General features: G+C 46.0%; 2 protein-coding genes across 3 annotated transcripts in view; both read right to left on the bottom strand.

Annotated features, from left to right (window-relative positions):
* MTFR1L (mitochondrial fission regulator 1 like) overlaps positions 1-18,912 on the bottom strand; it is a 28,577-nt gene extending 9,665 nt beyond the window's left edge. For both annotated transcript variants that reach the window (XM_078872923.1, XM_078872931.1), the window contains exons 1-3: positions 18,831-18,912; positions 6,964-7,062; positions 1,424-1,548 (exon numbers count right to left, since the gene is read on the bottom strand). In XM_078872923.1, coding sequence (XP_078729049.1) covers positions 1,424-1,548; positions 6,964-7,062; positions 18,831-18,848 — 242 coding nt within the window. In that variant the 5' untranslated portion in view covers positions 18,849-18,912. The remainder of the gene's footprint in view (positions 1-1,423; positions 1,549-6,963; positions 7,063-18,830) is intronic.
* The window catches only part of LOC144944630 (collectin-10-like), a 484,828-nt gene that overhangs the window by 223,093 nt on the left and 236,109 nt on the right, over positions 1-25,626 (bottom strand). The window lies entirely within an intron of this gene.

Below are 25,626 nucleotides of genomic sequence, written 5' to 3'. Positions count from 1 at the left end.
TACTGGCTACTGAATTGCCTCGTGGCCTGCACAGATGTATGTGGAAAATGTAATATAGGGGACTGTTTACTACGCCTGGGGTAATCGATGAATTGTGCAATACTGTATTCTAAGATGCTGTAAAAATGTATTCACATGAGCTCACGGTGTACCAACAACATCCATATCTCAAATGTGAAAGTTGATTACGAGACATTAATTGCTTGTTCTTAATGGAACTGCGGCGGATGAAAAAATAGTTGACCTCTTCCAACAATTTAGGAGTGAGGGCCTGATTTTAGGCCTTGACATAAGTAACAATCTAACACGTAGGAGGCTTTCGCGACCAATATCATCCATAAGAAGTTTTTGGGTTAGATCGCGTAAATATATAAATGTGTCGTTAAAACCCGCCACCACCCGACACAGCCAACTAGTAATGGTTGTCATGTTAATAGAACATGCCAATTCGTCACTAGTACAGCACACCGGTGTGTTGGAGAGCCAAGCCACAACATTTACAATGTGTGTGCTGTACTAGTGACGAATTGGCACGTTCTGTTTACATGTCAACCCTTACTAACTGGCTGTGTCGGGTGGTGGCGGGTTTTAACGACACATTTATATTTACGCGATCTAACCCAAAAAACCTCTTATGGATAAGTAACAACCGTAAGAATTGACAAAGAATTGAAATGATCAACTTAGAGTCACGAGCAAAAATAGTAATTTTTTGTGGATTATTATCCATGCCGCTGGCATGCCAACATGAACTTTTCATCACAACAAGGATGGACACTGCCCCATAGCTCGTTTAAGATTGATTTATCGAACGCTTTAACACGTTACTTTTACTCAGTTAAGAGCACTGGTGATTTAGAGAAGGGTGACCATGGAATTGGACTTTGTTATATACTGTAACGCAGGTGAAAACTATCGCCATCTCAAAAACCAGCTCCTAAAACGATTGGTCCAAGTGGAACAAAATATACCGGGGGCTATGGTGCAAGATAATCTCAATGGGCACGCTCATTTTCCATACAACCTATTTATAATCTACAAACGCATAGCAGTGCATATACATGAAATAATAAAAATGCTATACAATATGCTACTTTTCTTTTCCGAATAAGGTAGATCATTCTTTAAAGGCAATACATTGGTGTCAAGTTGTTCTCTTATTTGCTTCAAAAGGTGTTTCCATGGCAAACTGTGAAGGATCTCAATGCTCTCATTTTCGTCAAAATTGCAGTTCGTGGAAAACCTACCATTGGCAAAAAATGCCACGGGGGAAAATGACCGTTCTTCGCTACCAAGAACTTAACTGCCAATGCCGGACAATGTGCCAGATGCGTACACAAGCTGTGCAAGGTGGGACAATTTCCACAATGCAAAAGATTTTCCGATTTGTACCCAAAACCAGATGTTGAACTTAGAGCCTCACCGGAGTCTGCTAAAGGTCTCGCCCTCATCGTCCATTATCCACATGATATCTGCCAGTGAAGGCACGTCCTGGTCTTCCTCTGGGCTGGCATTTAACTGCTGGATGTCTTGATCCTTCCCAGCAGTCTGTGACAGGCATAACAGGCAACAGTTCAACGTGTTATTAAGCAAGGTGGGTTGAAGGTTGACGATATTGTTGGGAAACTATAACCTGGGAAATAATAAAGTTTACAATGGCATTTAAATAACGAAAAAAAATAAGTATAGAAATGTCTAATTATTCTGTAGCCTACATCAGTGAAATTTTGCGAAACAATGTGAAGTGAATAAATTAGAACCCAGATACTTCCACAAGATGGTAGACTTATTATTATGAGATATAAAAAAAGATATCCTTGCTACACTAGTTCCGGGCGAGTCTACATATTTGACCTTAACTCACAAAAGATGGAACAAATTCAGTGTTTGGGTGCTATTTTATTCTCGCAGTGTGAAAGCACTAACTTTTATTTCAATGTCAAGGGTCTCTGCTCTAAAATAAGAGTTCTGGAAAAAGTTTAACCACATATGGCACGCATTAATTACTCTCCTAACAGTACCAGTATGTCGTAGCTGTTGAGTAAAAGTTAAAGTGAAGATGTAAGTTTAAAGTTATTTGTTTGAAACGTAGCACCGTCCAGTTTTTAGAAAGTTTTGGTAAGACGGAAATATCGTGCACGCAAATTTGAACGAATGAAATAATCTAGTGATTCATCGCAGGTCACCCAGTTGATCCACGCTGCACGCGCCCGCTGACTGTTGGACAAGCGACATGCTACGAAATTAACGCCGTCTGCGGCACGGCACGCGTAATACACGTACGGCGTGAAATACTTTGCGAGGCATGAATGATGGGTTTAACTCTTTCCCATTCTGATGACGTACGTGTACATCATTAGTTTTCCTTCAGATTCCGTTCCAGAGTCTCGTACTACTACAAAGGTTATATTCCGAGCATGATCGTCAACGTCATTTCATTGATGTCAGAGAAGCTTGGGCTCTTCATTTGCAAGTTTGAGGAATGCACCCAGCCTGTATTATACGGGCATAAGAGTTGTGTTTTGCCAACAGACCCGATATTTTTTTTACTCTCCCTCTCTGGCACGTGTGCTGTGCATAAGGGTCATTGCCTGAAACGTCACCTCTTATATATTTTTTCTTTTCAAGACCACAGTGTTAATCAATGTGAGTTTGTTGTTGTGTTGGACAGCTCTCAATTACAATAGGGAAAGAGAGAGGTATTTAGACTACATACCTGTTAACCCAAATTGTTACAGTGAGGGAAAAAGTATTTGATCCCCTGCTGATTTTGTACGTTTGCCGACTGACAAAGAAATGATCAGCCTATAATTTTAATGGTAGGTTTATTTGAACAATGGGAGACAGAATAACAACAACAAAATCCAGAAAAATGCATGTCAAAAATGTTATAAATTGATTTGCATTTTAATGAGGGAAATAAGTATTTGACCCTAGATTTGAAGCTTTCGTGACTGCAAGGATTCATATTCTTAGGTTTTTTCGGTAAAGTCACGTGGGTAAAACTCCAGCTGTCGTGGCTGTGACGGTTCCACCTGAAGACGGAAGCTTGTGTTGCCTCCGAAACGTCGTGATTTTTATTTTATTTTTATTAATTTTAATGTTTTACCTACGTGACTTTACCGAAAAAACCTAAGAATAAGTATTTGACCCTCTCTCAATCAGAAAGATTTCTGGCTCCCAGGTGTCTTTTATACAGGTAACGAGTTGAGATTAGTAGCACACTCTTAAAGGGAGTGCTCCTAATCTCAGCTTGTTACCTGTATAAAAGACACCTGTTCACAGAAGCAATCAATCAATCAGATTCCAAACTCTCCACCATGGCCAAGACCAAAGATCTCTCCAAGGATGTCAGGGACAAGATTGTAGACCTACACAAGGCTGGGATGGGCTACAAGACCATCGTCAAGCAGCTTGGTGAGAAGGTGACAACAGTTGGTGCGATTATTCGCAAATGGAAGAAACACAAAATAACTTTCAATCTCCCTTGGCCTGAGGCTCCATGCAAGATCTCACCTCGTAGAGTTGCAATGATCATGAGAACGGTGAGGAATCAGCCCAGAGCTACACGGGAGGATCTTGTCAATGATCTCAAGGCAGCTGGGACCATAGTCACCAACAAAACAGTTGGTAACACACTACGCCGTGAAGGACTGAAATCCTGCAGCGCCCGCAAGGTCCCCCTGCTCAAGAAAGCACATATACATGCCCGTCTGAAGTTTGCCAATGAACATCTGAATGATTTAGAGGACAACTGGGTGAAAGTGTTGTGGTCAGATGAGACCAAAATGGAGCTCTTTGGCATCAACTCAACTCGCCGTGTTTGGAGGAGGAGGAATGCTGCCTACGACCCTAAGAACACCATCCCCACCGTCAAACATGGAGGTGGAAACATTATGCTTTGGGAGTGTTTTTCTGCTAAGGGGACAGGACAACTTCACCGCATCAAAGGGACGATGGACGGGGCCATGTACCGTCAAATCTTGGGTGAGAACCTCCTTCCCTCAGCCAGGGCATTGAAAATGAGTCGTGGATGGGTATTCCAGCAAGACAATGACCCAAACAACACGGCCAAGGCAAAAAAGGAGTGGCTCAAGAAGAAGCACATTAAGGTCCTGGAGTAGCCTAGCCAGTCTCCAGACCTTAATCCCATAGAAAATCTGTGGAGGGAGCTGAAGGTTCGAGTTGCCAAACGTCAGCCTCGAAACCTTAATGACTTGGAGAAGATCTGCAAAGGAGTGGACAAAATCCCTCCTGAGATGTGTGCAAACCTAGTGGCCAACTAAAAGAAACGTCTGACCTCTGTGATTGCCAACAATGGTTTTGCCACCAAGTACTAAGTCATGTTTTGCAGAGGGGTCAAATACTTATTTCCCTCATTAAAATGCAAATCAATTTATAACATTTTTGACATGCGTTTTTCTGGATTTTTTGTTGTTATTCTGTCTCTCACTGTTCAAAGAAACCTACCATTAAAATTATAGACTGATCATTTCTTTGTCAGTGGGCAAACGTACAAAATCAGCAGGGGATCAAATACGTTTTTTCATCACTGTATACAGTCCATACAGCGAACAGCCGTTTCAATACGAGCAAAAAAAAATTGGCTGTTGGTTTGTGTTTCTCCCTTGTGATGGGACTTTGTAGGATGCGCGGTGAGATTTATAAGGGCACGGGGTGACCAAAAAAATCTGAACTGGTCTGTAATAAGTTAGACACTGATAAGGGGTTGACAAGTATGAGTCTAGGCCAGGGGTCGCCAACCAAAAAAACAAGAGCGGCGATTATTTTAAAATTTCAAGAGCCGCACGTGGCACAGGAGCTGCAGGTTGCCAACCCCTGGTATAGGCTTCGACACAAGGGGAGGGAGCTGGCCGGATAATGCAAGGGATTTCACACGGTGGAGGTGAATAAGTGATCTCTCAACAAAACACAACCCAAGTTGTGTTTTTTTTGGAGGTAGGAAAGTGCCAGCCCAAGCAATGTTCTGAAGACAGGCGGACAGACCTCAGTAATCCCCCCCCCACGTGGCGCAAGAGCGCAGAAGTGTGATCACCACATCTACGCCTCTATATAATGAACGAAACAGACAAATCTGGCTGCAGCTTGAAGCTAGTTGTAATTACTGGCGAAACGTCGTACTCAGATTGTAAATGTTGTGGCTTGGCTCTCCAACACACCGGTGTACTGTACTAGTGACGAATTAGCATGTTGTTTACGCGACAACCCTTACTAGTTGGCTGTGTCGGGTGGTGGCGGGTTTAAACGATACATTTATATATTTACGCGATCTAACCCAAAAAACCTCTTATGGATATTGGTTACGAAAGCCTACATGATAAACAGACCAACTCTGCCATACACGTGTACAAGCATGTACGTCAGAGGGATCCGGGACCTGATTGGTTGGCCACCATCTGTGGGCGAGGTTTATTCCCTGGTGTTGTATTTTGTAGCACACCCATGATTTTGTTAAATATATACGGAGCGAACATGGGCTCTGACCATATAACTTGGCAGAATGATACCTTCAACTCATAGTCAACAGGACAGAATGTGCTTTCATCGAAGTTGCTGCCGACAGACGTTTTTATCTCGACTGCATACAAGTTATTTAGATGTACAATTTATAGCACATGGTGCACTTTAGTAATTGCCCACACTACCTGGCAGACAGTTGCAAAAATGCAACAGCTCATTCTGTGCAAATGATTCAGTGGTGAATGCAACCACCACGTAGAATCCATCGGTCACAACCGAGCACATCTAGATCGAGATTAATCATACAATTTCTAATATGTAAATGGGTGTTTCAATGTGTTCATACGACATTGCTGCACGAAAGCCAAAAGCAAGGAAACATGAATGTGAAATTTTAATGACCAGCCAAGATAAACCAGTCTTGTGTCGTCAAGCAGTGGTAAATGTAAACAAACATCTAGATTAATGCACATTTAGAGGAATTCAGCTCGGGGCTAAATTTTTGTACACCTTAATAAATTATTTTATACAGGTAAAATATGGAAATACAACATCGGTATTATCTATTACTTGGAAACCTTTCTCCAGCGAACATTTTGTACTTTGTAGGGATATATTTAGCCACACACACGTGTGCATTGCAATTACAAAACCTCTCCTACTTATGCAGACCATCGGCTCAAAAGTGCTGGATGGACATTTGGCTTTTTGTGCATTTAATGCACACCTTTCATTGTGAAATATATTTGTTTCCACCCCAATTTTGTTTGTTTCTGTTGCAGATTCGTTTTCTCATTTACAGGTTTGAAGTTTGTAGGGAGTTGTCAACATTACCTTGCAACGAGAATCTGATCCAAATGTTGCTCAAAGGAAACCATTTGTCTGTTATTGATGACCCTAAAATAGAAAATGACTTGGCCAATAACAAGTGTTGATAAATACAATGTATATTATGTTGTATAAGCTTGTATCAAAATAAGACATTTCAAAACGTTAAAACTAAGACTGCCAAGATTTAAATGTGGTAGAACTTTAACTTTTGAAAATCTGAAGAAAAAAAACGCACCATATTACATAACCATAATGATCTAATGATAACCGGCAAAGGTCTGCAGAAGACTTGCACAAAGTACAAAGGCCCAGTCTATGCAACTATGTTGGCTATCGCTCCACCACTTTTTGGCAGAATAAAGGCCATTTTCAAATCTAGAAATGTCTCCATTTAGTGATCCCTGTGCCGCCCAATGGAGGATTCTTTGCGTGCAGAATTTTGCCGCTGCTCATGCCACCCAGCAAGAGTGCGTGGGATTCAAGTTGGGCTCGGGTGAGGCCAATGATGGCGCAGCGTTGATGTGATACAAGTGTGTATCTTGAAATTCTTTCGCACTGTAGGTGGCCAACCGTGCTAATTAGAGGTGCGGTTAGAGCACAGTGCGAAAGGAATTCAACGTACATACGTAAATACAATAGCAGTGGGGGTACCTGTATGAAGGCTCGGGTGCAGGGCTTGAGAGGTAGGTGCGTGCCGATCATGCGCACCAGGCTCCGCGCTGGCCCACACGCCTTGCCCTGCAACTCTGGCTACAGCGAAGACATGCAAGCCAAAGTATTAACATGGTTATACAGGCAAATTGACAAAAATACAAAGCACTCTTTAGCCCAAATTATTAACAGATGTGGTTAAAATAACTCAAGCTGGCCAGTGTTACGATGGTGTAATGGGGTAAATACTTCCCATTGAGATTGGGTCGTAGGTTCGGATCCCAGCTGTTAAATTCCTTGTTGATTTTTAAAAAGAAAAATAATTCATTTTCGAACGAATCACAATATAAAATATTGTGCAATGTCGCAAAAAAAATGTGTCTATTGATAAAAAGCTGAATGTTAAACTCAGGGTGTTCCCAATTGTATGATTAACTGCGAATATCTGAAAATAAGGACTAAATACTACATTTTGGATTGTCCAAAACAAATGGTTGTGGATTGACCTGTGGTGTCCTCGTGTAATTTTTATGGTGACATGACTTTTTTATGGTGACATGACAAGCGGACGACCGCTTGTGTTGCGATCGAAACGTCGTGGTTTAAATTTGTACACATTTTTTTTCCAAATATACTTGTATGGAGTTTTTTTTAACCAATGGAACTTTAATTTGAATTTCAAAGTTTTATATTTGGAATTATGCTTTTTATTCCATGCATAAACTCAATTTAAATTTGAAAATAAATTCCAAATGGGGCCTAGGAAAAAAATGGGAACTAGAAAAAGCATGAATCCATAACTACTCTTCATCTCATCTAACCTATATAATTCATTTTTTGTCTGTCCGTCCGTCCGTCTGCGTACGCTCCCTACCGGGGGATTTAGCTCTCGGACCGTGGCGTTCGGCGAGATTAAATTTTGCAGGTGGGCACGCCCCCGGCCCCGCGGTAAACTTAGGCATTTCCGATGTTTCGTCTCTAAACTTTAAATCGGACCGATTATCGATTTAGTGCGATTGATCTTTAATTAGTTATTTAACGCTTTATTTATTTATTTACTCTTGCCGGCCGGCGCGGACCACGGCGGTTGCCCCTGGCAACGGATAGCAACGCGTTCGCTGCGGGGTGGACGCCATTTTGAATTACCATTAAAAATATGTACACGCATTAACACGCGACTCTGAGGTAAATTCATCAAAGTTTCACGTCCTCTTCACTCCCCCCCCACCCCAATGTGTGCAGTTACTATTATAGGGTCGGTAGATAATACAATTATAGCGATTAGACAGTATTATTGTAGCGCGGGGGGGGGGGGGGGGTTAACGGACCCAGTACCCAGCCTCAGCCGGGTGGGCAATCTAGGCGAGGCCGGAGGCTCTGCACGGTACTAGGCCTCGACACGCAAGTCTGTCAGGCGTCGACTTTGTGGTATAAACTCGATATACCCAGCGTTGCCCGGGGGAAAAATACATTTAAAATCTTCTGAAAACTTTAAAACATAACATCCCAATGAAAATACAACTGTGTAATTAAAACTCTAAACCTGACCGCGCCAAGAATCGATTCTCTGGTTCGCGAAAAGGAATCGAAGGTTGTAGATTCATTTAGAATCGCCTTATTTCCGTTTAATATTAGTTGGTTATCGAGTTGATATAAACTGCTACGAATGGGAAATATCCGGCGTTGACCGGGACTAAAATATAATTAAAACTCCTGAAAACTTTAAAACATAACATAAGAATGAAAATAAAACTCTGTAATTAAAAATGGAAACCTCCTATGCGCCAGGAATCGATTCTTTGAATCGCGCAAAGGAATCATCGAAGGTTGTAGATTCCTTTAGGATCGCCCTTAACATGTGGTGAGGGGGAGAGTGGTGAGGGGGAGAGTGGTGTGGGGGAGAGTGGTGGTGGTGTAGGGGAGAGTGGTGGTGGTGTGGGAGAGAGTGGTGGTGGTGTGGGAGAGAGTGGTGGTGGTGTGGGAGAGAGTGGTGGTGGTGTGGGAGAGAGTGGTGGTGGTGTGGGAGAGAGTGGTGGTGGTGTGGGAGAGAGTGGTGGTGGTGTGGGAGAGAGTGGTGGTGGTGTGGGAGAGAGTGGTGGTGGTGTGGGAGAGAGTGGTGGTGGTGTGGGAGAGAGTGGTGGTGGTGTGGGAGAGAGTGGTGGTGGTGTGGGAGAGAGTGGTGGTGGTGTGGGAGAGAGTGGTGGTGGTGTGGGAGAGAGTGGTGGTGGTGTGGGAGAGAGTGGTGGTGGTGTGGGAGAGAGTGGTGGTGGTGTGGGAGAGAGTGGTGGTGGTGTGGGAGAGAGTGGTGGTGGTGTGGGAGAGAGTGGTGGTGGTGTGGGAGAGAGTGGTGGTGGTGTGGGAGAGAGTGGTGGTGGTGTGGGAGAGAGTGGTGGTGGTGTGGGAGAGAGTGGTGGTGGTGTGGGAGAGAGTGGTGGTGGTGTGGGAGAGAGTGGTGGTGGTGTGGGAGAGAGTGGTGGTGGTGTGGGAGAGAGTGGTGGTGGTGTGGGAGAGAGTGGTGGTGGTGTGGGAGAGAGTGGTGGTGGTGTGGGAGAGAGTGGTGGTGGTGTGGGAGAGAGTGGTGGTGGTGTGGGAGAGAGTGGTGGTGGTGTGGGAGAGAGTGGTGGTGGTGTGGGAGAGAGTGGTGGTGGTGTGGGAGAGAGTGGTGGTGGTGTGGGAGAGAGTGGTGGTGGTGTGGGAGAGAGTGGTGGTGGTGTGGGAGAGAGTGGTGGTGGTGTGGGAGAGAGTGGTGGTGGTGTGGGAGAGAGTGGTGGTGGTGTGGGAGAGAGTGGTGGTGGGTGGGAGAGAGTGGTGGTGGTGTGGGAGAGAGTGGTGGTGGTGTGAGAGAGAGTGGTGGTGGTGTGGGAGAGAGTGGTGGTGGTGTGGGAGAGAGTGGTGGTGGCGTGGGAGAGAGTGGTAGTGGCGTGGGAGAGAGTGGTGGTGGCGTGGGAGAGTGGTGGTGGCGTGGGAGAGAGTGGTGGTGGCGTGGGAGAGAGTGGTGGTGGTGTGGGAGAGTGGTGGTGGTGTGGGAGAGAGTGGTGGTGGTGTGGGAGAGAGTGGTGGTGGTGTGGGAGAGAGTGGTGGTGGTGTGGGAGAGAGTGGTGGTGGTGTGGGAGAGAGTGGTGGTGGTGTGGGAGAGAGTGGTGGTGGTGTGGGAGAGTGGTGGTGGTGTGGGAGAGTGGTGGTGGTGTGGGTGAGTGGTGAGGGTGAGGTTGAGTGGTGAGGGTGAGGGTGAGTGGGGAGGGTGAGTGGCGGTTGTTAGTGGTGATTAGTGAGGGGTGAGTGGGGAGGGTTAGTGGTGAGCATGAGTGGTGAGGGTGGGTGTTGAGCGTGAGTGGTGAGGGTGAGTGGTGATTGTTGAGGGTGTGATTGGTGAGGATGAGTGGTGAGTAGTGAGTGTGAGTGGTGAGGGTGAGTGGTGAGGGTGAGTGGTGGTTGTGAGTGGTGATTAGTGAGGGGTGAGTGGTGAGGGTGAGCATGAGTGGTTAGGGTGAGTGGTGAGGGTGAGCAGTGAGGGTGAGCAGTGAGGGTGAGCAGTGAGGGTGAGTGGTGATTGGTGAGGGTGTGATTGGTGAGGATGAGTGGTGAGTGGTCAGGGTGAGTGGTGAGGGTGAGTGGTGAGCGTGAGTGGTGAGTGGTGAGCGTGACTGGTGAGGGAGAGTGGTGAGGGAGAGTGGTGAGGGAGAGTGGTGAGGGAGAGTGGTGAGGGTGAGTAGTGAGGGTGAGTGGTGATTGGTGAGGGTGAGTGGTGAGGGTGAGTGGGGAGGGTGAGTGGCGGTTGTTAGTGGTGATTAGTGAGGGGTGAGTGGTGAGGGTGAGCGTGAGTGGTGAGGTTGAGTGGTGAGCAGTGAGGGTGAGTGGTGATTGGTGAGGGTGTGATTGGTGAGGATGAGTGGTGAGTGGTCAGGGTGAGTGGTGAGCGGTGAGGGTGAGTGTTGAGGGTGAGTGGTGAGCGGTGAGGGTGAGTGTTGAGGGTGAGTGGTGAGTAGTGAGGGTGAGTGGTGAGCGTGACTGGTGAGTGGTGAGGGAGTGGTGAGGGAAAGTGGTGAGGGTGAGTGGTGAGGGTGAATGGTGAGGGTGAGTGGTGAGGGTGAGTGGTGATTGGTGAGGGTGAGTGGTGAGGGTGAGTGGGGAGGGTGAGTGGCAGTTGTGAGTGGTGATTAGTGAGAGGTGAGTGGTGAGGGTGAGCGTGAGTGGTGAAGGTGAGGTTGAGTGGTGAGCGGTGAGGGTGAGCAGTGAGGGTGAGTGGTGATTGGTGAGGGTGCGATTGGTGAGGATGAGTAGTGAGGGTGAGTGTTTGTTGTGAGGGTGAGTGGTGAGGGTGAGTGATGAGGGTGAGTGGTAAGAGTGAGTGGTGAGGGTGAGTGACGGTTGTGAGAGGTGAATAGTGAGTGGTGAGGGTGAGGGTTAGTGGTGAGGGTGAGTGTTGAGCGTGAGTGGTGAGGGTGAGTGGTGATTGTTGAGGGTGTGATTGGTGAGGATGAGTGGTGAGTGGTCAGGGTGAGTGGTGAGGGTGAGTGGTGAGGGTGAGTGGTGAGAGGTGAGGGTGAGTGTTGAGGGTGAGTGGTGAGTAGTGAGGGTGAGTGGTGAGCGTGACTGGTGAGTGGTGAGGGAGAGTGGTGAGGGAGAGTGGTGAGGGAGAGTGGTGAGGGTGAATGGTGAGGGTGAGGGTGAGTGGCAAGTGGTGAGGATGAGTGGTGAGGGTGTGATTGGTGAGGATTAGTGGTGAGTGGTGAGGGTGAGTAGTGAGGGTGAGTGCTGAGCGGTGAGGGTGAGTGGTTGTTGTGAGGGTGAGTGGTGAGAGTGAGTGGTGAGGGTGAGTTGTGAGGGTGAGTGGTGATTGTTGAGGGTGTGATTGGTGAGAACGAGTGGTGAGTAGTGAGGGTGAGTGGTGACGGTGAGTGGTGAGGGTGAGTGTTGAGGGTGAGTGGTGAGGGTGAGTGGCGGTTATGAGTGGTGATTAGTGAGGGGTGAGTGGTGAGGGTGAGCGTGAGTGGTGAGGGTGAGCAGTGCGGGTGAGTGGTGATTGGTGAGGGTGTGATTGGTGAGGATGAGTGGTGAGTGGTCAGGGTGAGTGGTGAGGGTGAGTGGTTGTTGTGAGGGTGAGTGGTGAGGATGAGTGGTGAGGGTGAGTGGCGGTTGTGAGTGGTGATGGGCGAGTGGTGAGCGGTGAGGGGTGAGTGGTGAGGGTGAGTGGTGAGGGTGAGTGGTGAGGGTGAGTGGTGAGGGTGAGTGCTGAGTGGTGAGGGTGAGTGGTGAGAGAGTGGTTAGTTTTGAGGGTGAGTGGTGAGGTTGAGTGGTGAGGGTTAGTGGAGAGTGGTGATTGGTCAGTGGTGATTGGTGAGGATGAATGGTGAGTAGTGAGGGTGAAGTTGAGTGGTGAGGGTGAGTGGTGGTTGTGACGGTGAGTGGTGAGGGTGAGTGGTGAGGGTGAGTGGTGAGGCTGAATGGTGAGGGTGAATGGTGAGAGTGAGTGGTGAGTGGTGAGGGAGAGTGGTGAGTGAGAGTGGTGAGGGTTAGTGGTGAGGGTTAGTGGTGAGAGTGAGTGGTGAGGGTGAGTGGTGAGGGTGAGTGGTGAGGGTGAGTGGTGAGGGAGATTGGTGAGGGAGGTTGGTGAGTGGTGAGTTGTGAGGGTGAATGGTGAATGATGAGTGGTAAGGGTGAGTTGTGAGTGGTGAATGGTGAGGGTGAATGATGGGTACAGTCAATATGCACTGCTGTTATCATACCAGGTACCACCACCACAATATGTACTCCTCTCATCATAGCAGATACCACCACAGCAGTATGCACTGCTGTAATCATAGCAGGTTCCACCACAATATGCACTGCTGTCATCATAACAGGTACCAACACAGCAGTATGCACTGCTGTAGTGATAGCAGGTACGACCTCAGTCGGTATACACTGCTGTAGCGATAGTAGATACTGCTATCGAGTTGGTAGATACCGCTATAGTAAATACTAAAACAGTCAGTATATACCGCTACAGTCAGTCAATACTGCTACAGTCAGTATATACTACTATACAGTCAGTACATACTACCACGGTGAGTAGCTACTAGAGTCAGTAGATACTATTATAGAGTGAGTAGATACTGCTATAGATTTTGTAGTTACTACTATAGTCAGTGGATACAACTATAGAGTCATCAGATACTATACAGTTAGTCGTTACGAGTATATAGTCGGTAGATACTACTGTAGGCCCAGTAAATACTACTATGGTCAGTAGTTATTACAGTCACTAAATACTACTACACAGTCAGTAGCTACTACTGGCTCAGTAGATACTACGGTACAGTCAGTAGATACCAGAGGTGGGACAAAGTCATTGTTATGCAAGTCCAAGTCGAGTCGCAAGTCATCAAATTCATGACTCGAGTCTGACTCGAGTCCAAGTCACATGACTCGAGTCCACATCTCATAGGTGGGACAAAGTCATTGTTATGCAAGTCCAAGTCGAGTCGCAAGTCATCAAATTCATGACTCGAGTCTGACTCGAGTCCAAGTCACATGACTCGAGTCCACACCTCTGGTAGATACTACTACAGAGTCAATAGATACCACTTCCTCTGTTGTATGTAAGGTGTTGTTAGTATATATACCTACGAGGGGTAAAGATATTTTTTGAGGGGGGGGGGAGACCGCAATTTTCGGAAACCTTTTAACATCAACTATTTACCCCACACTTTCTACAACTTTTTGGACTTGTGAAAGCCTCTTATATATTTGTTGGTGGAGAAATGTACAAACAGCCCACCGGGCTTTGACAATACCTTAGTATCTGTGTATATATATGTAAGGTTTTTAAGAAATATATTTTTCACCCGGGCAAAGCCGGGTACTTCCGCTAGTTGTCTATATATTTTCAATTTGTGGAACACAGTTTGAGTGCAATAACATTGAAACATCTGCATGGCTACATTATGCAGTGACTGTTATGGCCAGCAGTGAAGTGCATTTCCTCATACCTTAGTCCACGGGCCCTAAAGAGATATTTTCATCGGTAGTAGCAATTGCAGTGGTTAAACTTTGAAGGTATTTCTCTTTCAATGGCCCTGAGCACTGCATTATAACCTTGTTAAATGAGATACGGCTCATGGCTCTCTAAAAAAAAGTCAATACAGTACGACTAAAGATTTTATACTTTAGATGGCACAGATATGTGCTCGAACCCATGACTTTTAATACTCAAGACTTTTTTGGTAACAAAACAAAATTAAGCTGGTAAAACTGCATGCAATTTACTTTAAATATACTTATTAACGGAAGCTAATCTCTCCCGCGAATCACGCAAGCTGGTCAAACGGCTCCATGCCACTGCGGCAGGCAGTGATGACAGACCCTTGATTGCTCCGTTGACTGCACCTGCCGCAGATTAAAGATGCATTAAGACGCGAGGGTTGTCGTGTGCCCAAGCACAGGGGATGGAGGGAGGGCGGTGGGGTAGACTGGCCTGGCCTCCACCTCTCCTTGACGCTGATGTGCGGATTCGTACAGCCACCCAGGCTCGAAGTTCGTATTCCTATGTGCGATGTCCCAGCAGTATCGATCTCGCGCAACCCCATCGAATAATTAGAGTGATACACTCGCATCCTCGCAAGCAAAGGCACGGGTTTCGTATTCCTTATTGGTAACACTCTTCATCTGATTGAAGTGGATAGGCAAAAACTGCGAGTAAGTGGAATTAAAATTACATGTTTTATTAGTGTTACTGTAATATTACACACAGCATATTATTATGCTGTATATCATGTGAATACCACTGCACTGCGGTGGCGATATGTTAACTACCTCGCCTGGTCATGAGTTTGATCCTGACTGACGCCTGTGTAGAGGTATTATGTAACGGGGTGTGGCGAGCTGTTACGTTGGGGGTGTCTACATCAACGTCCGCAAACGGTCACTACCCTGGGGGGCTGTGTGAAAGCTGTGGCTGGGATCCCACACAGCCCCGCCCCTCGGGGGGGGGTTGGGTATATAAGGCAGTGAGAGAGAGAGCTCGAGGCAGTCGTTGGAGCCAGAAGGAAGAGCCAGTGAAGATTGAAGACCGACTAGCCTAGCCCTGGGACTACCCTGTCTCGCAGTTCTTATAAGAGCCGAGCAGGGCAAGCCAGGGGCGACCTCAGAGAGCGAGGTCTGGGTCCCTGTGAGGGCCAGACTCGAGTGGCTGAGGGTCGGACTCAGCTGAGCTGAAGCTGGGCCAGGTCAGTTAGCCTCCTGTAGGATGGTCTGAGATAGAGGGGTGTAGTAGGAGCTAACGAGGAACGTTAGCTGAGGAACACATCCTCTAGTAGAATCGGGTGAAGGGGCCGTTACCCCTTCAAGTGTGAGGGTTCGCTACGCGCTGTATCGTAGCTCTTGTTAATAAATACGTGTTGCCTCCATCGACGTCTCCTGCGCTACTTACACTCACCACACTTGTATAGTTGCTTGTTCTCTCCGTGGTTGCATGGATTTCTAATCGGGATCCTCCGGTTTTTCCCTCCACATTTACAATCAAAATCACGCGTTTCAAGTATTTGGATGCTATAAATTTAAACACAATAAGCCATTTTGTTAAGCTATCATTTGTGGCCAGGTCGCTTCTGAAAAAAAGCTCAGTGGCCACTACCTGGTAAAATTAAGAACCAAAGAGTATGGATTCCTGCAGTCACGAAAGCTTCAAATCAAGATTAAAATTACTTTAGTTTAGTCATTCTAGTTACAGCAGTTATCTTCGTTATTGGCAATATTGCCCATGGACGATAATTTCTATGACATTCATGAATGCTCTGTCTTGGGGGGACACTGATGTAACTAATTGAGTCCTTCAAGCAGGCACTGCACGCGATGGAGTGATGTGATGTGGCCAACATCACGCCTTCTGACATGTATCCCTCCAAGTGCTACTGCTGCTTACATACAGCACCAGGCTAAGTTTCCCTTATGGCTCAGTGAGACTCTGAGGGCGCCAAGACAGATGACACACGACGCTGATGTTATTCCTGGCAAGAACGTAACCTTGATCCATCCATGATGCAGTGCAGGGCACCAACAACTTCACCAGCTCCCCACATTCAATAATAAACAAAAAGGCAAGTGCTAATAGCGAGCACCTATTCAGGGACTACACAGAATGAACGAAGAAGTGTTGTAGCCAGAACCAGGCACGGTCATCTTTGTCTTCTTCCTAGTGCTGATTTTTATTTTTACACACTGGGTATTACGGTCGAGTCAACATAGGGGGAAGCCAAGGAATGGTTTGAATATCATTCACCAATGATGTTAGCTGTGGCCAAGAACTCAACTCTGTTCACTGGGTTTTCACAGCGCAGTGTGCTAAAAAAACACTGTTGCAGCCTTTTGAAAGTTCTATTGACTAATTATATAACAACTATAAGCCAATCTGACATGGTTAATATTTCTTCAAATTCATGTTGGCCTTTCTGCATAATATTTTTTCTGAAACATCTTCTACCTATACTCTCTGGTTCTTTCGGTAAAGTCACGTAGGTATATTTTAACAATGTATGTACAGTATGTTGAACTTCATTCACACCGTACGTAGTCAACCGCGGTAATCGGAGGTGCGACATCTACATTACCCATCACACTAACACCATCTAAACTATATTTTATACCTACGTGACTTTACCGAAAGAACCAAAGAGTATGGATTCCTGCAGTCACGAAAGCTTCAAATCTACATCTTCTACAATTAACTTTGGCTGGAGTATCTCCAAAGTGGCTGTCCTTGTTAGTGTATCTCATTATTGGATGGTATCGTGTTCCACTCTTGTGTTTCGTTTCAATCGATTATGAATTGCGAGCGAGCGCGTTGAAATGCTTTTTGGGAAAGTAAACTTGATCATGCAAAGAACCATAAGGATGTGGGTCAGGAGACATTGATCAGTCACAAGGTCATTTACAAAAAGTTTAATCCGAATGTTATGCCGTGGAAAAAGTGGGATGCTTTCCTGGAAATTTGCGTTGAGACTCGGAGGGAACACTTGCATGGGATAATCCTTTATTTTAAGTGAGCTTGGGCAGGTAGTATCATGACGAGGAGGGGATGATGATCAAGACTGCCCATGGAATATCAGCCAAAGGGGAAGAGAACGCGCAAGAGGATAGAAGGCTGAGACGGTGTTCGTATGGATGGTGGGTGTTAGTTTAGATGGTGTTAGTGTGATGGGTCATGTAGATGTCGCACCTCCGATTAGCACGGTTGGCTACATACGGTGTGAAAGAAGTTCAACATACTGTCCATACATTGTTAGTGTGGATGATTAGTCTGTTAGTGAAGTTGCTCGTGTTTCGTACAGGTTATAAGTGTTGCACAAAGCAGTGGTTATAATAATCTATAGGTAATGTATAATTTAGCGTCATAATAACCCATTTGCTGTTCACCATTGGAACCTCATTTGCCAGTAAAAATATGATAATTGTTTTTTATCCTTCTAGCTGGCAACAAAACTGACACCTTTTTTACAAGGAGTCATGGGTTGGTCCAACCCATGTGAGACTAGGCTCTAAGGAAAGCTGTCTCGGGTGTGGACCAATCAACTTCAAGGACAGTGCACATTATCAGAGTTATGTTTTTTGTTTGCATTATGACTGCAGGTATTGTGGTCTATGTAAACATGACTCCTTGTAAAAAAGGTGTCAGTTTTGTTCCCAGATAGGTCAGTTTTGTTGCCAGATAGAAGGGTAAAAAAAACAATTACCATTTGCTATTGTTTAACGGTTGTGTGTGGTTATAATGAACTGTGGTGTGTATGTACATCATGATTTGTGTTTGACGGTAACACAAATACTTCACACGGTGTACTGTTAATACCTGTTAACCCACACGGGTTAACCCCCCCCCCCCCCCCCGAATTATTGTACAGAGAAAAAGTTTTATAAAGTCCATACGGCATTTCAATAGAGGCAACAACAATTGTGTCTATTTGTTTGTGTTTCTCCCTTGCGATGGGACTGTAGGATGAACGTTGAGATCTACAAAGGGCACGGGGTGACGAATAAGGTCTGAATTGGTCTGCAATAAGGTAGGGCACTGATAAGGGGTTCACAGGTAATGAGTGTCTGTGAGTTGTGTGTGTACAGAGTACTCACACTAACGTTGTTTTGTGGCGCTACACCACCGTGTGTACAGTTGCGGTGATAGGGCGGCCCTGGTCGTAACCCATTCCCTTTACAACTCCAGCCATAAACCATCAAAGACAACGATCCCTGCCCCCGTGTCGCCCATTGAGAGAACTGTGGGGGGCTCTTAAGAGAACCGTGGGGGAGAGTCGCAACCTACGAAGGCCGGCACGGCGCTCAAAAGGAGGTGGCCAGCATCACGCCCGGCCGCCTTTGTCTCCCCAGTGGCGACTGTTTACGACACTGTTTACACCGCACACCGGGGGTACAGTGCTCGTGTGAGGATGAGTCGACGTCAGAGGTTCAGATGATAATGGTCACGGCAGAGCGAGCTCGACTCGAACTCGATTCGCCTGGTTCGTAGCGCGGCGCGCGAACCACCATCACCAACATTACCATCATCACCAACATCACTATCACCACCACCATCACCACCACCAACATCACCACCATCACCACCACCAACATCACCATTATCACCATTATCACCATCACCACCATCACCACCATCCCCACCATCATTACCACCATCATCACCACCATCACCACCAACATCACCACCACCAAACATCACCAACATCACCACCATCACCATCATCACCACCATCATCACCACCACCATTATCACCACCACCATCACTACCATCCCCACCAACTTCACCACCATCATCACCACCATCACCACCACCACCAAACAGTAAACACGCGAGCTCCCTCCGCCTCATCCCCTCTCTCACCTTCCCCGGCGCCTCCATCTCCGCCTCCTCCTGCTGCTGCTGCCGGGGTCACCCCGGTGACGTCGCCCTGCGCCGCCGTGACGTCACCACTGACGGTGCTCAGTGACGTCACGGCTTTTGTGTTCGCGGTGAAGTTTTCGCTTCTTTCGCGTCGTACGAAAAGCGAATCCGTGCCAAGTTTGTGTTGCTTCCGAAACGTCGTGATTTAAGTTAGTTGTTTCTATTTTATTCTTAATTTTTATTCTTATTTATTTTCACCTACGTGACTTTACCGAAAGAACCAAAGAGTGTGTAAGAGTCGTAAACAAAAACACACGCGGATCAAAAACAATTCAAATGTGAGAGCAAAAGGCGCCAGATAAAAGTTAGGTGCGGGTGCAAGTAAGCCCCGTGTTTTAGTTTAGATCTTAAACACGCGCATTGAAAAGGGGGCAGTGCAAACATGGAAAGAGACGTCAGGAGAAACATTTCAACCTTCACGAATTTGCGTGCCATGGGCAGCAGAGGGCAGTGCAGCTAAATATTGATTTACATGTTTGTGATTTCCGCCAGCGTTTGAACCCGTTGCTCTTCAACAGAAAATAAGAGACAGCTATCGATGTTCATGCTCTTCTCACGATCCTGTATTCGGAGCACTAAAATATTTTTTACGTAATAAAATGCCAAGATATATATTATTCGTTTATTTTTTATTTTCCAGAATTTAAAGAATATGCTGGTGAAAGAATTCCATTCCATGAATACAAATTGAAAATGTTGAGCAATTTTAAACGAAACCTCATTCTTCTGTATTCGATACTCCCACCGCTTCGGTGTCGCTACATATTAAATGTCTTGCACCGTTTGAACTCAACGTTTATTTGTTACACGGGAAACACCGTTTAGCCAGTCACCCAGCTAGTTTCGGTGGCAACGGCCCTCATCAGCCACTCACAACAGAATTGTTGTCGGGGAGGAGAGGAGCCCAGCCAGCAGCCAGCCAGGAAACTCGAGGCATTATTTTTAACAGCATATTTTTTAAAAGTGTGATTCACCACAAAGGAACACTTTATTATTCAGAGTTGTATTTTATATATCATTTTGCATCAAATTAGGATTTATCTTAAAGAGGTGGTGCTTTCCATAACATCTGGCAGTTCAACATTTATACAAGCCTGACTGCTGCTGATGAGACACTGTTGCCGAAATTGCACACTCCCAGAAGGCTGTGGGGCCTATGTGTTTGTGATAAAATACTTGTAGTTTTCATGTGGAGAGACATATATGAAGGTGTCATTGTATGTCTATCTATTTAGAAAAATATAGCTCGAATGAACATGTTTTTTTACAATCAGCTTTCGTGGTTCTGAGCCGGTCAAAGTCTCACATCACACGAGGATTACAGGGGCTTGTATGCCTTGGAAACTCAAAGCACCTTGCGCCAGATCTTATCTCAACTACTCCAATGCCCTGCTGCAGTTTAGCTAAGGGGACCCCCAGTGGCAGCTGTGCCTATGCAGACAGGATGAGCGCAGCATCGGCCTGCAAATATGCATTGGTCGTCCAATAGGAAGCAACGTTTCTCCGTGTTTATTTCTTCTCCCCCAATTAAATAATGTATCACATTTAGACCATGATATCGGCACACATGGCCTGCTCTTTTTATGTCACGTGATCTTTAACGTCCAGTCTGTGAAGCAGATGGATCGTATTAATGGTTAAAACACCCGCCAGTATTAACCAAGGTGGTCACCAGGCTCGAACGCAACGAGTGACATTTTTTACCACACGGCCATGTTCTCCAGCCCGTCCCTTGACTTCACAAAGTGATGTGAATTTTATCTATCACTGTAGGATGATGAGCTCATTTTACCTTTAGTAAAATGTCTAATTGTGCAAGTTGTTTTAACCAATTTTTTTATTCCATAACCACAATGAATGTGGAAGATAAGGTGGAGTGTTTTTTTAATACAAAATAGCGAGGCCAAAAGCATTTAGCACATTTGAATACAGAGGTCACTGTCAGAATGTAGCATTCAAAAATAAAATGTCTTTCTTAAACATCTATGTGACTTGCAGTATTAAAATAAACTCTTTTGTACATCCATGTGAAAAATAATGATGTAAGTTCTTAATATTCTGCCATTTTAGCTGATGCCTTTATGATCCGCCTATAGAACACAACTCATTCTTTTGATTTTGTCTTCAGTGAAACTTATCTACGTTGATGTGGGAGCTGTGGTTAGCAGATGACCACAGTTGTGGGTTGGAGGAATTACCCAAATCGACACAAAAATACTGTCTCTTATCCACAATCATCCCCCCAAAAATGTAAATGTAGCACCTATGGCGAACACTTCCTGGTAACTCCGGAAAAATAATCCGTAGAATCCTTCCCCAGATAATCCAAGTTTCACTGTTTTAGATACGCCTGCTGTGGTGATACCGTACTAATTACACGGAACGGAATCCTCTCATTTACCCGCCACGAAGCACTGCTCAGTAACATGGTATGTCATCATTGAATAAGGTGCAATATGTCCTTAGAACACAAATGCTCCACAAGCATGTAAAGCTGATATACAATCTCTGGTTTATTAACACCCTGGCTTGACTCACAGAAGAATTGTTACATTTTTTTTTATCTCCATTGCTTCTCACCTGATTCCGAGCCGAGGCATGTTTGAGGCGCTGAAATATTGTTTTAAATATGAAAAGTAGTGTTGTGAAAATATATTAATGAAGCAACCTCACCAAATACCGCAAGATAAAACTGTCATTGTCAGCTGCATTTGAACACCATGAAATATACGGGTACACGTTTCTCGAAGGAATTTTTGGGACAAAAATAAACGGCATTTGTTGAAGCACATAACCATATTAATCTTACGCGAGCAGAGATGGGTATCGCGCCTAGATTGTAAGTGAGTGGACCGTTCATGCTTCATTCTCGCTTCTGCAGCCAGTACAGCGTGCATGACAGGTGCCACTAAACAAAGTTCATTTCACGAGTTCACAAAACTCAAGTTTAATCAACTATGGGACTTCTACTTTACTGGGACCCTAATTTCATTGTTTTCCCTTCAGATCCTTGAACAACCAAGATTCTGTCTGTTCCTTTGCGCTAATTACAGAAGCATCGGTGCAAGTCAGATGTGAAGTTCACTGATGTTAAAACGTAGGCTTTCACGGACAATATTATTCATGATAAAGGCAAAATCGCCCGATGAAGCTGGTTGTATTTACCAGCAGAACGTAGCAACTCAAATTATAAATGTGGTGGGTTTACCCTCCAACACTGAAATAGCAACTAATTGGCATGTTTTGTTTTCGTGACAAACCTTACTAATTGGCTGTCGGGTGGCGGTGGCTTAACGACACGTTTATATTTACCCGATCAAACCCAAAAAACAACATTTATTACGATGATTGTAAAAGGCCGCAGACTCGATCTTACTCTGTCTTTGATACTACTGAGCATACAGTTACACGGTGTACAGATACAACTGCAATCTATTTCCATTGCTGGATAATACAATAAATGGTTGTCATCTATCAAATCAAGCAATTTACACGCAGTACAATGTAAGTCTTATTCTAAAATTCGACCCATAGGCGTGTGTAAAATGGTAATTGTGCAGTGCGGTGTAGCATTTAAGGGTTTAGCCTTTAAAATTAAACGAACACAGCAAACTCTATCTAATTTACCCTCCTCCCCAGCTGTGCCCTGCTCAGAAACCTACAATAATGCGGTACAGTACAGGTTTTAATGTGTCCTTAGAACGCATACGCTCACGAGCATGTTGTTGGTATAATCCTCGATTATTAATTTTATCCCGGCCTGTCTCGCAGATGATAGATTACATCTTCATCTTTCACGGGCTCTCACTTAAGGCCATGCCAAGGAATGTTTGATGCGCTCAAATATTGCTGCTACACTCTTTGCAATACCATCTGCAATCTTGTGCCAAGTGTGTATATTCCCCAGACTGTACATATTCGTGGAATTAAGCGGCCCAAGCATTGTGTGAATCTTAACAAGCAAGTATGAACAATCTGTATGGTATTAACGAGGGCAGCATGTACCGAGCATTGCATTATGTTATTTAACGCTGGATGGGAAGTCCGCAAAGCATAATAACAGCTTTTAAAACGAGGGTATATGAACCTGCTGCCCATCCGGTAACACGTGCGTCTTAACATGGGGTTGAGTTCATAAGGCACAGTGAGCGTTACAACTAAAAAGCATGTGGCATGTGAGTTGCTGCCATCTGTAACGGAGGGTGTTGCACTGGATCTCCGTACGACGAGCCGCAGTTGAGGACGTACACAAGCTAGGGACTTCCTGTGGACCGTGAAGGGCATGTTGCTTGAACTCGATGACGGCTCGTGGTCAGGGACGTTAACGATCGAGGTGGCAGCAAAAGGAGGGAACATGCTGGATAGGGCGGCCGCCATGGAGATGGAGTGTTGGAATCGGCTAGATCAGGGGTTGGCAACGTGCGGCTCCGGAGCCGCATGGGGCACTTTGAGCACTGCTTCATGATGTTATTAATGAAGGACCACCGTATTCACCACACGCATTGCGGCTCTTGAAATTTTGGAGTTTTTAGCGCGTTCGAAAAAATTGGCTCTTCTTGTTATTTTGGTCGCCGACCCCTGAGCCAGATGGATTGTTGCATTGCAGGACCTTAAGATATGGTGGTAATCTCAGAGAACTTCATCCAGCAATGGATATACCATGGCTGCTGCTGATGATGATGGTGAACATATAGCTGTTACATTTTGTCTAACACGTGTTTTTATTTGTTTGTTAGATCGCTTCTTGACCAGGTGGCTGGGTGGAGGTCAGAGCGCTGAGCTGGCACTGTTGAGATCCTGGGTTTAAGTCTGGGCGGCTGCCCACGATTTCAAACAACTTGTGAGTTGATGGTCGAAATCCAGTCGCCATTGGCAGCGAAAAAATGCACGTAATTAAATTTGGGTCTGCGCGAAATGAAATGTTGGTCTGACCGTCGCGTAATGCAAACTTTTTTCGGTATCAGGGTGGGTCAAAGTCCACCCAAGTGTGCAATGGAGGTCCCTTCAGAATTCAGAGCAGTTCCGTGATACTATCTCCTTCAGTGGGCGTGTGTCCAACATGGAGTCATGCACTGCCCCCCTGCAAGAGTGCCAGATGTCTCCTAACACGACGTCGATGGCACAGCTAGAATTAATTTGGGGGGTGGAAGGGAAACGTGTCGCTCCGCAGTGGCAAGATGTTATCTCCCTCGCCTAGTATACAGGAGGTCGTGGGTTCGAATCGGACCCTGACGCCTGTATATTTGGAGTTTGCGTGTTCTCCCCGTTGGTCGGGTGGATTTTTCTCTTGGTCCTCCGGTTTTTCCGTCCACATTTGGAAACATACAATTCCACGCGATAAAGCGACGTTGTTGAGCTATCCTACGTGGCCAGGTGGCTTTTAAAAAAGAGCTACATAACTCAGGGCACCTTACCTGTTAAAATAACAATGATTAATAGTTTAAAAAATATATCCCGACAACGCGAGCCGTGGGGAAGTGGGGAAGTGGTGCAGTGGGGAGGGATGAGTGCAGGAAGTGGGACAGCTGGATGAGGGCCACAGGGTTCGTGGGGACACAACTACCTCGTGTTCTCCACTGCACAACGAGCCACGCTGGGGCCCAGCCAGCCTGGCGCGGCTCGGGAGGCGCCGGTTTGTTTTGCACCGCAGAAGCCGAGCCGTGCATTGACGTCATCAGCGATTTGAATGTGTAATTAGCCCCGCCCCCTGATCCTGCTTGGTCCGGATCCATTCTTTGGAGTCTTGCAAAGGTTTCGAGTTTCATGGTTTGATTCTGCTGGCTCTGCTCGGTAATAAGCCGGTAAGTAACCACCTGTGCCGTGGGGGTCACGTGCTGGCTCTGCTCGAATATGCCAGTGGGGAAAAGGGGTCAACTTGGCCTGGCTTGGCTGCATGTCGTCTGAAACTGAAAACTAAGCTGAAGGTAAGGCCCACTGAGCTATATAACTATTTTTCAGAAGAGACCTGGCTATCACAAATGATAGCTCAATGAAGTGGCTTATCATCGTGTGGACATTTATAGCAGCCATATACTCTAAACGCGTGATGTTAATTCTAAATGTTGAGGACCCAGAGAAAAATCCACACGACCACGAGGAGAGAGACATGCAAACTCCAAATATACGTCAGGGTCAGGATCGAACCCACGAGCTCCCGCATACCAGGCGAGGTAGTTAACATCTCGCCACCACGGCACCCTTTGGACTCGATCTGGACACCAGCGCAGCCGACGCGGGTGACACCCAAGGATGCCACGTCCAGTTTTCTGGAGGAACGCTCAAACGGATCACCTACGCAGCCACGTTGCAATACCATCCCAGGAGAGGGGGGGAGAAGAGGAAACTGCCAGGATGTGGTCAGCTGCTGCAACACGCCCCAACGTGTGTCCACCATTGTGACGTCCATCAGCACTTGGTGGTTGGTGGAGTGTGTTTTGTTAAAACGAATGCAATGGAGAGCACTTTTGAGCACAGCAATTAAGGGGCCGGTGTACAAGCACTGCCCAACAGAAACCCACCACGTTGTTCTGCCAGTAACACGGCCGTGAAAGAGCCTTCGCCAACCCCGGCACTGACAAGCGTGGTGAAGCATGATCAAGCAGCCGCCATGCCATGCGTGGCACGGGGAGGCTTTTATCCAGCAGTGGATTGACACAACTGACTGTAAATTATTATTATATTACTATGAAGGAAGCAGTGACTAATGCTTCAGGCTGTTTAAATAACGGCAGTTTTT

This window comes from Lampetra fluviatilis, chromosome 2 (genome assembly GCF_964198595.1).
Source record: "Lampetra fluviatilis chromosome 2, kcLamFluv1.1, whole genome shotgun sequence".
Lineage (NCBI taxonomy): Eukaryota > Metazoa > Chordata > Hyperoartia > Petromyzontiformes > Petromyzontidae > Lampetra > Lampetra fluviatilis.
Note: the sequence above shows the minus strand (reverse complement) of the source record. Positions and strands in the feature narration are given on the sequence as shown.